Genomic DNA, 13,146 nt, shown 5'->3' with positions numbered 1-13,146 from the left:
TACCAAAACAATTATTGATGGCGAATCGATTATTCATAAAGCTTGAATTGGTGATCTGTTTTTCTGTGTTAAGAGGTTAACCTCATATTTTTTCATACTTCTTCTCAAACTAAGGTGGTGCGAGGGTAAAATGAATCGGGATGCGCTGATCAATGTAATCGGTGTACCAGGAAATCATGCATTGACAAAGCTCCCTTTGCTTGTAGCGCAAAGTGTGATTAAATGCATTATTTTTAAACGCTTATGGAGCACATGCATCGAAGCTTCTCGGCTGTGCTTGTGCTAAGAAAAGGAAAGATTTTAAAAATAACGTAACACGATTGTCAATGTGACCTTTTGTAAGTAGTGCCTGGAGGATTCAGTGTGTAGAAACCCTAGAGACAGCGTGTGTATTAACTTGTGGATTTTTCTGTGAGTATTTGGTGGCAGTCTGACGAAGTTGCTTCGGAAGACAGCCTTAGCCGCGGAGCTCAGCTCAGAGCAAAATGAGGTGGGAGGGAGATGATGACGTGACTCCCCCACCCGCCTTAACTGTCAATCCCCCACAAACACAGTCTCTCGAAATTTGCATAAGCACACCCCTTCACCTACAATTTTAACTTAGTTACAAAGTGATCAAAACTCTCGTTTATATCCTGCGTCCTCTCATTAAACTTGTATCCCGCATTACCTGCGGGTATGTGAAACGCCAGCGTAGCCTGTCTATGAACTTAAAGTTTAGGTTTACACCTTGCTTTCTTTCCGAGCTGGCAACACTCATGAATATGGTAGTATATGTCACTCGCTCACTTCTTATTGTTTCGCTGCCTTCTCAATTATAAAATGCATGTTTTCTTAAGCGCTTTTTGGAGGTCTTCCTGGTTTTCTACGCACTGCGTGTATATACACACACACACACACACACACACACACACACACACACACAAGGGGGGGTCTGCCCCTGCTCGCTTTACTCGTCAAGTCATGCCCCGGACGGGCGCTATGCACCAGCCACTTCACGTTTCTGCCATTCGCATATGGGTATGCGGATGTACAATTTAAACAGATTGTTATTTTCATAGGAACTGTTGCATATGCATAATAGAACTATTTTACATTACAGCCAATAATTAAACATAGTTAAAAATAGTAAAACGAAATTCATTAAAATAATATTGTTTCATGTTGTGTTAAGAGGTATTCGTTGAGTTATACGTTTTCCTTGCCTTTGAAATTAACACACATATACTTTAAAATTCGGTCTTTGATATCTCTGTCTTTTGAAACTATTATTGCTGACAATTTGTCAGCCTCGCATTTCGTGTCATTCTACAGTTACACAGATCTTTGTAGATACAGAACACACATGAAAATGTATGTATTCCAAATGATGATATATTATTTATCCTATACAACTCCATGCACCTCACACCACAGTAAACAAGACTTGAGCTGGGAAAACTTCAGCCCCATTTTTGGTGGGGAGATGGGGTAGTAGGCTGCTTGCGCTGATCAACACATTTGCAAAACAAAATAAGGAGAGGTGTGAAAGAACTTAAAGTGGGCCAGATTTATGAGTTTTTTCGTTGGCTTCAAGGATTCTAGTGTTGCTTTTCACTTGTACGCACATGACACCGTTATACATTTCTTTTAGACCAAATGAAGTTTCTGTGATGTTCTCTTTAGTTAGATATGTTAGTGAATTAAAGGAATTGATGGATGAGAACCACTTGTCTTTAAACACATAAAACAGAGATGTTAATTATTTGAGGGAATGGTGCTGATCACAATATTATTTTCTCTTCATTTAACTCAGCTTGAATCACCATTAGTCTAATTGAATCAGCCCACAATCTAGGTGTTATCTTTGACTCTAGCATGTCACTTAAAGTACACATTATAAAATTGTCCAATTGTTTCTTGGGAATTTAAGGCGTTTACTAAATATGTGTGATACTGAGAAATTAATTCATGTGTATTTCTAGTTGAATTGACTACTGCAAAGTGGTGCTCACTAGATGTTCACATTATACTTTATACAGCTTCTAGTTAATTCAAACTGCTGTTGTAGAAATTATAAGAACAAGAAAATACAATTAACTCCGGTACTTAAATCCTTACACAGGCTCCTGGTTAAGTTTACGGCAGATTTCAAAATCTTACTTTTAACATATACAGCCTTAAATGTTCAATGTCCAGCTAACTTATTATTACCTACAAACCAGAGCGCACAATAAGACCTGAAGATGCCAGTCAGCTTATGATTCCAGGCATTAATAAAATAACAGTAGGAGGTCAAGTTTTTAGTTACAGAGCCCCAAAGCTGTGGAATGGTCTTCCTGCTACTATAAGAGATGCCCCTTCAGTTTCAGCTTTCAAATTCCAGCTGAAGACTCACTACTCCAATTTAGCAAACCCAGACTAGAGCTGCTGATTACCTGTGCATACAGCATCTCTGTCACTAGCACTAAAGCATAACTAACATGATAGTTATAACCTGTTACTAACCCTCACTTATTCTGTTTCTCTTCTCTGTACTCACATCTGGCACTCGGTGCCAATGCTCTAATAAAAGTCATCTCTGATAGAGAAGCACTGGCATTATCAGGTAGAAGGGTACTTTCATTAGACTGGGTGGCCCAGCAATGATTCAGCTGTGGAATAGACAGGGGGGGAGAGGCAGCTTGATAGCCAAGGTCTCCAGCACTCTGAACAACTCTAAATCCTATTATGTGATAAAACCTACTTTTGCATTTTGCTCTGTTCTTGTACTATTACTATTTTACTACTGTACTGTATTGAGGATTGCTTGTGTTCTGTTCTGTGTGTTGCATTTATCACATTTTGACACCCACTGCATGCCCAACCTACCTGGAAAGTGGTGTCTGTCTCTCTCTTTCTGAATTGCCTTTCCTGAGTTTTCTTCTAATTTTTTCCCCTCTACAAGGGTTTTTTTTTTTTTCTTGTCTTAAGAGTCAAAGCTAGGGGGGCTGTCAAACGCAGGGTCTGTTAAAGCCCTTTGTGGCACTCCATGTGTGATTTTTGGGCTATCCGAAAATAAACTATTGTATTGTATATGCCCTGTGAATATGATCATGTGAAACTTCACTATTGTGCAACTGTAGCTGTGTGACAAAAAGGAAAAATAATTGTGCTCGTGTGCAAGAATGAGCAAAACATTAGCCTCCTAAACACTGTTCACAACATGGCAACTACCAATGTTTGCGTCAGTGGAAATGTGGAAGTTATAAGACTTGTTCTGTGGTAGCCTGCAATAATACAAATGGTGCATCGCTTTTGTGGATCCCTCATGGCATTCTACCCTCTCATGTTTAAGCAAAAGAAAAAAATAAGCATGCAAAGAAATGTTTCTCCTGTCCCATTTGCAACATCAGGCTGTGTGTTGGTGACTGTATCAAAATGTACCACACATAGGACGTGTACTAAATCTGAATAAGTGGAACCTAGACGTAACTTTTCTACCATATAATTGTTGACTTTTGATATTTAGATGTTTCTGTTGCATGTAATAACTTTTTTCTTGCTGAAAAAAAAATTACATTTTAGGCTCAATTTTTCTGAAGCATACAATGCTAACATGGTTAATGTAAACTTGTAAAGGCTAATAATCAAAATTTGTCTCTCTCTCCGTTTACTGGATGTTCGCAACAGAAAAAGACAATTACTAGCCCTAGTACCAGAATATGTCTCTCAAGGTTAATTTATCGATCAATGACTGCAGTCTTTTGTAGTGAAAATCTGCAAAGTTAGACTGACAGCAGTTGATCAGAGTATTACTACTAGTAATAAAATATTTTAAACTTTTAAATGGCTTGATTTTTAAGATACAGAGCTCATAATGTTTTTTTTTTTCACTTTAGCTAACTACATTAACAAAATTGGCTCTGGGGTGGTTCCACTATTTTCACTCTAGGAACTTTCTTAATTAGAAACCAATTCTTGCTGATAAGATAACGCATTACTTAACTCTATGTCTTGGAAGTGCCATCATTCTGTCACACTGGACATTTTCATAACTGATCATTTTATTTTCTAAAAGCAAAATGTTTCATTGTCAAAAACAGACAAATATTTCAAATCTGCACTAGTTTCTTTTCAGATATTTTATATGGACAAATACGATGGACCAAAAGGTTCAAATGAGTTAAATGGAATGATGTTAGTGGGTCAGCTGTTAGCTTTCTTTGAGTCTTGTATGGATGCTGGTTAAAAAAAGTGTTCTAAATCTAAATAATTCATCTGAAATTAAGGCAAAAAGAAGTCTGCTATATTAGCATTAGTAACTGATTAATATTTAAGAAAGTCACGTAAACGCTGGATTGGTCTCGTCCGATGCGAGAGATGGACGTCTGAAGTGGAGCTCCGCTAGCAGTGGTGCTATTTTTCATATTATTTGCTTATTATTCTGAGATATCCTGTATTTATTCAACCCGAGAGGGACCGCTACAGTATATGTAAACACATATAAACATGGCCAACAAGAAGGGGGGTCCGAAAGAATCGAAGACTAAAGCTACATCCAAGCTGCGATCAGCAAGCCCTAGTTCGAGATACGGCCTCTCAGAGACAGACCTGGATCAGATGGGCGAAAGTACAGACTCCTCGGGACCACGGTCCGCTACATCGTCGCCTGCTGAGAGCGAAAAGGGGAGCGAAGGTGCGATCGTGAGTGCAGATGTGGATAGCTCGCCGATTGGAGAGGATTACCTGAAACTGGAAAAGGCCGGGAGGTCCGCGGCTTCAGTTACGCAATCACGCGGGACTGGAGCAGCGGGACACCGCTTCAGCAGAGTCTGCTGCTTCATCTACGGTACAAGAAGGCACATTTGAGCTATCTGAACTGAAAGTGTTGCTCGCTGACCTCAGGCAAGATATAAAGAAAAGCGAGAAGGCTAATGAGAAAGCAACGGCAAAGGCACATGAGAGACTGAAACAGGAGATGAAACAGGCCAATGAATGTCTGCGACAGGAAATCCAACAGGCAAATGAAAGGCTGTCAAGAGGTACAGCTTGAACTTCGACAGGTGCTGGGTAAAATTGAAGAGCGCATTGAGAAAAACTCGCTAAACTGAGCCCGCTTGCTGATCGATTGGAGCATCTTAGTGAGACATTCACGAATCGGATCGAAATAGCCGAACATCTAGCTGCCAGTGCCGAGGAAAGAGCAGTAAATGTCAGTTGAATGTAAAAACTCGGAGAAAAACTTGGAGACAGACTGGCTGCTTTAGAAGATGGGAATAGAAGGTATAATGTCAGAATTGAAGGCTTGCCGGAGAATCGAGAAAGTTTAAACCCGGTGAAATTCGCAACTGAACTTTTTTCTAAAATAATCGGGGGCGACTTTAAAGCAGAATCTGAGATAGCAGCGGCTTACGCGTCGCTGATCAAACACCGTCAGACCCGACCAAGATCTTTTATAGTCCGTTTTGAACGATTATCATTTAAGTTAGAGGTGATGGAACTCCTCAGGAAAAAAAGGAAGATATTATATATGAAGATTGCCAATTCGCGTCTTCCCTGACTTCTCTCCAGCAACAGCTATCAAACGCGCCGCCTTCTATAATATTAAACAGCTGCTACGGCAAGCCAATGTCAAATACGGCCTCCTGTATCCGCAAAACTGAAAGTGGAATGGCAGGGCATTTCTATGTTTTCGCTAGCAAGGAGGAGGCAGAAAATGAGTTAAGAAAGCTGATCCGGGACTATTCTGATACATAATTGTGAGTCATGGCGGTAAATGATAAAGCTAGGATTAATAATCTACTGTCTGATCTATTTGTTTTAAAATACGGGTTTTTATCAGCATATATTCTCATATTCTTATATTATTATTACTTACTTATTACTTATCATTACTTAGTATTACTAGGGCTAAATGTTTGTGTTTTATTGTGCTTAATTACGTTTTCCTCCTCTTTTTTTCTTTTCTTTTCTAATTATTTCATGTGTACCCTAAATGAGACTGTTCAATATCATACCCTTGGTTTGCTGTTATTGCTATTACTGCATTAAGACTTGTTATGCTTGTTTTGGACACATCTTTAACACCATCACCTGGGTTTATTATCTGGGGATATCATCTTAATGCACTAAAATTGATGAAGATTATATGTATGTATGTATGTATATATATATATATATATATATATATGTATATGTGTATATGTATATATATATATATATATTAAGTGCAAAATTCTTTTCTTTTTTTTTTTTTTCCTCTTTTAAAGACTATATTGGTAACAGATATCTCTATCTTTTAACCTTAAAGCGCCACTGCATGGGGGCTTGATGTGCTTTGGACGTGCTCTGTCTCTGGGTATGTCAGAGGACTGGGACTGCATGAAGTGGGTTTTAGCCTCACCTGGGGAGGCAAAAAGGGAGGGTGGGGGTTAAGGGGAAGAGAAAGAGAGCAGGCTTGATCTATATCTAATCTATCATCTCAATCTTTATAATTATAACTATCAACGTAATAATAAGCTGCATGGCAACAACTCTTGGGGGAATAGGAAATTAAGACCTAAACTATTTCACTTCCAGTTAAGACTATAATATGACACCAAAAACTCAGAATCAGTGTCTCCATGATGGGACAGTTAACTTCGTAAGCTGGAATGTTAAAGGCCTGAATCACGAATTAAAGAGAAAGAAAGTACTTTCTCACCTAACAGGTCTAAATGCTAAAATAGTATTTTTACAGGAAACCCACTTACTAAGTAAGGATCAGTTCCGCTGCAAAAGACTGGACTGGCCAAATGTTCCATTCTAGTTTTACAAAGAAAACTAGAGGGGTGGGAATTCTCATACATAGAACAGTACCATTTGTAGCATCAGATGTAGTATTGGATCCTGAAGGGAGATATGTGATGGTCATGGGAGACTTATCTAACTGTAAAATGATTTTGATAAATGTTTATGCACCTAATGTTGATGATAAGGAATTTATACAAAATTTATTTGCATCCATTCCCAATCTGAACACTCATAAACTTATAATGGCTGGGGACTTTAATTGTGTTCTAAATCCACTTTTAGATAAGACTTCCTCCACAGGGGAACGCAACTAACACCGCAAAGATAATTACAAAGTTTATAACTGATCACAACTTATCAGATCCCTGGAGGTTTTAAACCCAAATTCAAGAACATATTCTTTCTACTCACCAGTACATCATTGCTACTCAAGGATTGATTACTTCTTTATAGATAATAACTTCTTGCCTAAGATTAAATCTTGTAAATACGATGCTATTGTTATTTCAGACCATGCTCCGATGATCTTGGAGCTGAAATTACTAAGCCCCATACACTCACCCCAGATGGCGTCTCAATCCGCTTCTATTAGCTGACGAGAATTGTACTGAATTTATATCCAAACAAATTGAATTCTTTCTAGAGACAAATACATCCCCTGAGATCTCTGCAGGAACACTCTGGGAAACTCTTAAGGCCTTCTTAAGAGGACAGATTATCTCATATCTTTCCCACAGAAATAAATCCGCGAAGAAAGTAGCAGAGATAAAAGCGAAATTACTAAAATAGATGAAGAACATGCCAGACTACCAAGCGAGACTCTACATAAGAGGAGGCAGGCTCTACATTCAGAATTAAACCTCTTGACAACTAAAGAAACCGAACAACTAATTTACAAATCCAGACATCATTATTATGAACATGGAGAGAAAGCTAATAAGCTTTTAGCAACAACATTCACAAGCAAGAAGTGCAACGCAATCTCGTAATTACTAACACGAATGGAGATAAAATCATCGAACACAAAAATATAATGTGCACTTTTAGAGACTACTATAAATCCCTATATACTACTGAGTTTAAAGAAGACAATATACAATCTAATGCATTTCTGGATAAATTACAGATACCACAAATTGACGCTATTAGTGTGGAGGAGCTCGATAAACCTCTGTCATTATCAGAATTACTGGATGCTATAAAGTCACTCCAAGGTGGAAAAGCAGCAGGCCCTGATGGCTACCCTGCAGAGTTTTACAAGAAATTCTCCGCTCAGCTAGCTCCCTCCTATTAGCAACATTTACAGAAGCCAGAGATAACCAATCTCTTCCACAAACCTTTCGCCAAGCACTAATCACTGTCTTTCCAAAACAAAATAAGGACTTATTACAATGTGCATCATACAGACCAATTTCACTTCTGAATAACGACGTTAAAATACTCTCTAAAATCATAGCTAGAAGGATGGAGAAAGTGCTCCCTCAATAATATCACAAGACCAAACTGGATTTATTAGGGGCCGACACTTATCTTCAAATCTTCGACCTGTTTAATGTAATATACTCACCAACTAAATCAAACACCCCAGAAATATTATTATCATTGGATGCAGAAAAGCATTCGACATGATTGAATGGAAATACCTTTTACTATTTTGGAGAAGTTTGGGTTTGGCCCAACATTTGTGCATGGATTAAATTACTGTATACTAACCCAGAAGCTTCAGTTTGCATCAATAACATTTGCTCAGACTACTTTAAACTAGAACGTGGCACAAGACAAGGATGCCCTTTGTCACCACTGCTGTTTGCAATTGCCATTGAACCACTGGCAATACATTGTCGAAATACTGATCAGATAAAGGGGATTAGCAGAGAAGGACTGGAACAGAAAATCTCATTATATGCAGATGACATGGTACTGTATATATCGGACCCAGAAAATTCTGTGCCTGCAGTCTTAGCAGCACTCACAGAATTTCAAAAGCTCTCTGGTCTCAGAATTAATCTGAATAAAAGTGTACTCTTTCCGTGAATTCAAGCATATAATATTAGATTAGACACCCTTCCTTTTATCATTGCAGAACAGTTTAAATACCTCGGGGTAAACATCACAAGTAAACATAAAGCTCTTTATCAAAAAATTTCGTGTCTGTATGGAAAAAATTAAACAAGACTTGCATAGATGGTCAACCCTTCATCTCACACTAGCTGGAAGAATTAACACTGTTAAGATGAATATTCTTCCTAAGCTCCTTTTTATTTCAAAACATACCAATATACATTAATAAATCGTTCTTTAAGCAATTAGATTCAACAATAACCTCATTTATTTGGAATTCTAAACATCCACGCATCAAAAGAGCGACCCTACAAAGACAAAAGGCAGAAGGCGGCATGGCTCTACCTAACTTCCAGTTTTATTACTGGGCAAAATATACAGTCGATAAGAACCTGGACACAAATAGAAGAACATACACAGGCATGGACCGCAATAGAAGTAAAATCCTGCAGTACTTCTTTGTATTCCTTGCTTTGTGCTCCAATAAACACACGTTATCGGCAATACACTAATAACCCAATTGTGCTCCACTCACTTAGAATCTGGAACCAATGTAGAAAGCATTTTAAGACGGAGAAGCTTCTTTCTGTGGCACCCTGCAAAAGAACCACCTCTTTCAACCCTCACAAACATATGCAGTTTTAATATCTGGAAAAATTTGGAATTAACTTGCTTAGAGACCTTTATATAGACAACGTCTTTGCATCCTATGAACAATTACGTTCCAAATTTAACATTCCAGCTACAAATTTCTTTCACTATCTTCAAATCAGGAACTTTGTTAAACAGAACCTTCCAGATTTTCCTCATCTTGCACCCTCATCCACGCTGGAAAAATTATTGCTCAATTTCAAGGAGTTAGACTCCATCTCTACAATATATAAAATCCTTTTACAATCCCTTCCTTTCAAAGATCCAAGAGGACACTGGGAAAATGACCTCTCAATTAATATATCAGAAAAGGAGTGGAAAGTAGCAATGCAGAGAATTCACTCAAGCTCCATATGCAAAGCATACAATTATACAACTCAAAATTATATATCGAGCACATCTGTCTCGACTAAAACTCTCAAAATGTTTCCAGGGCATGATCCAACCTGCGAACGTTGCAACCAAGCCCCAGCCTCACTAGGTCACATGTTCTGGGCCTGCTCCAAATTAACATTATTCTGGACAAAAATTTTTAATTACCTCTCAGACAGTCTTGGACTCACAATCCCTCCTAACCCATTAACAGCTGTGTTTGGGGTTCTTCCAGAGGGTCTTAAAGTGGAGAAAGACAAACAAACTGTGATTGCATTCACTACACTGTTGGCACGCAGACTTATTCTGATAAACTGGAAGAACCCAAACTCTCCTCTTTAAGTCAGTGGGAAACTGATGTGTTATATTATTTAAAATTGGAAAAAATCAAATACTCAGTTAGAGGATCTGTGCAGACTTTTTTCAAAACATGGCAGGATCTAATCAGTAATATTTTGAAATGATTTTATAAAGCACAGAGAATTTGTTGATTTAGGTATTTTTAAAAGCCTTAAATTTTACACCGTTTGGCTTGCTCTCTCTCTCAAGGGTGGGGATCGATCTGTTCTTAGCATAATTCTTTTTTTTTGTAAAACTTGATTGCTATGTATTGATTGTAATAAAATTAATAAATAAATAAATAAATAAAAAAAAAAAAAGAAAGTCACGTAAACAGAAACCTGCATCCTTCAGGATCCGAGTTAGACACCCTTTTTTTCCTAACTAAAAGTCATAATTTTGAAAATTAAAGTCAATATAAAATTCTAAAAGTTATAGAATTGAGACATAATGTGATACATTTTTATTAGACAAAAATAACCACCAGATGCTTAATTAAAACTCTAAATTGAGCAAGTATACAGAAGATGTGTATGCAAAAATTACAGTATTTGTAACGGACCTGCATCCTGTCCACACTGAACTCAATGCTCCTGGGACTGGCACGAGACCATGAACTGAATTTGAGGGTCTGAAAAGTGAAAATTAATATTTAAAAATAAGACATGACAGACCAAAACTATTTTCAGAATTTATAACATAGGTTGCTGGGTTACTTCAGTTATTTAAGCTGTTTAGAACTGATTTTAGAGTTTAGATATGTACTAATTCAACAAAGAGGTAGTCAACATTTACCACAAGAATGTATGTTTGTTTATAGAATGACAAATACTTTTAAGTGTAAAACCCATCCTTTCACTACCGAAAGTGTATTTTTTGACATTTTTTTCTCGTTTCTAAATACGAGACAGTGAAATTGATTATTTTATAGATAATTGTATTTATACATTTCAGAGGCTTTGCATGTGTTAATAGATTTATTTATAGTTTATAATTTCACATTTCGTTTTAATACCATAACCACATGTAGTGCTTAACAAATGTTACTAACATTAGACTCGGGGTTAAAAAAAAAAAAAAACAGAACATTCTCAAAGCAACCGTACCAAATTATTCCTTTGGCCTGAAGTACAGTATACAATTCCAGGTTGAGAAAATCATGCCAAGCAGTGCGAACCTAAACCCTGACAGACGCTAACAGGTTATAGAGATCGTTACCAGTTCAAAACTATACCCACTCATTATATTCAGACACGTGCAGAAGTGACGACCTAGAAGGTTGGCCCGAGTCGAAACTTAACCTCACGAGTTAGTCGCTCATTACATACAACAGTTAACTAACAAAGGTCCCCCACAGAACTCAGATAAGCACAACCTACAGATTTCCACATGCTACAGTATAACTTGATGAAATCTGAATCAAGAAACACCCTTTAACCTGAAAGTAAATGTGTAAACATAAACTCAGTTTTCTGTTTTACACAATACGATATGTCACCTTAAAAATTGATCCTTGCCACACTTTTAAGCTCGGCGCTCAAAGTGCTCGCGCGAAAACAACAAAGTCAACAGTTATTGAAGGCTGTGTCGAATTCTTGCCAACGGATTTTAATGTCTATCTCTCTCTAAATTTAATCTACCGGCCTACACCATAGTATGCGGCGAGTACAAACACTAGATATGACATCTTAACCATACAGAATATCCCCAATGTAAGTTTGCATTAGCAACCCAAAACGATGACTCGGCTGCCTTCTGCAAAAAGTTCTCCAGGTTTCCCTGTATCTCACTATTCTTAACGACTTTTCCTACAATACAGTAAACATCTCCTCACCGCATTTCAGACACGGCGTGTATTGTTCTGATTAAAACCGTTTCATTGACAAGACTACTGTAACGAGGTACTGGCCAAGCTTCATATAACATGGGCACGTTAAAATAAAATAAACATAACGGTTAAAATGAGGTCAAGCGAGATATCCTTACTCTTGGTCTTGGTCTCTACCACCATCCAAGCTCTTCTCGTCCGTCTCCATGTCCACGTCGGCCATTTTCACTCTCAGAGCACAAGCGCCACCGATCACCACGGCGCCTGCGCACTTGCGCGAGTCGCGTCACGGCGACGTCTAGGGACCGTCCCACAACTTACAACCACATTCTAAGCGTAAAGCTACGAAGAAAACACCTGCTTTGGTCCGTCTTACCCACTGTTTTCTGAAAGGTTTAACCGCATTGTGTTATTTAAATATTTAAAGGTAAACCAGGTAGCATAGGTGAGCAGTATTACATGCATCCATAATGCAAATTTGATAATGGTGTGTATTTTTTGTCCTTTTTATTTTAGTGAAAGGCACTCACAGGTATAATATCCGAGAGGAGAAATACTTTGCCTACTTTAAACAAATTTTTCATAATGCCGGCGCAAAACAAAGACAATCTGCACTATACACACTCTCCCTGCCAGTTAAATTTGAATGTTATAAATATAACATTGCCTTAAACTGATTCGCTAGAATTGCGCTGATTGCCACTGATTTTTTTAAATGCCTCTTCTTTTACTTCATCTTTTCCCATTTCAAAGTTTGGTCGATGTGCTTGGTCAACCTTCTCCACACAGGTCGGTCTTGCACCTCCCCTTTTCTTATTCTGTCCTTTTTGTAAGTCTACACATCCATCTCAACATAGTCATTTCTGCCAAATCTAATTTGTTCTCCTGCACTCTCTTTAGTGCGCCAGTCTTGATCCATACATCATTGCTGCTCATACCACTGTCTTAAAAACCTTATCTTTAACCTCCACCCTATTTCTTCTATAACACAGTACTCCTGATACCTTCTTCTAATTGTTCCATCCACAGTGCACTCTCAGAGTTATCTCTGCATCTGATTTTCCATCATGGGCTACCTAGCTCCTAGATATTTAAATGTACCAACTCTTTTAAATAGATTTCACTGCAGGCTAAATTCTGGA

The 13,146-nt window shown here is 37.9% G+C and overlaps 1 protein-coding gene across 6 annotated transcripts in view; it reads right to left on the bottom strand.

Annotated features, from left to right (window-relative positions):
- Positions 1–12,301, bottom strand: part of prpf4bb (pre-mRNA processing factor 4Bb) — a 155,573-nt gene extending 143,272 nt beyond the window's left edge. For 5 of the 6 annotated variants that reach the window (XM_039753328.1, XM_039753332.1, XM_039753330.1 and 2 more), the window contains exons 1-2: positions 12,163–12,301; positions 10,739–10,807 (exon numbers count right to left, since the gene is read on the bottom strand). In XM_039753328.1, the coding sequence (XP_039609262.1) occupies positions 10,739–10,807; positions 12,163–12,227 (134 nt within the window). In that variant the 5' untranslated portion in view covers positions 12,228–12,301. The remainder of the gene's footprint in view (positions 1–10,738; positions 10,808–12,162) is intronic. The other variant, XM_039753333.1, reaches the window with a different exon arrangement.
- Between the last annotated feature and the right edge of the window lie 845 nt (positions 12,302–13,146).

The sequence above is a fragment of the Polypterus senegalus genome, chromosome 5 (assembly GCF_016835505.1).
Source record: "Polypterus senegalus isolate Bchr_013 chromosome 5, ASM1683550v1, whole genome shotgun sequence".
NCBI classification, from domain to species: domain Eukaryota; kingdom Metazoa; phylum Chordata; class Cladistia; order Polypteriformes; family Polypteridae; genus Polypterus; species Polypterus senegalus.
This window is presented reverse-complemented; position numbering and strand designations above follow the sequence as displayed.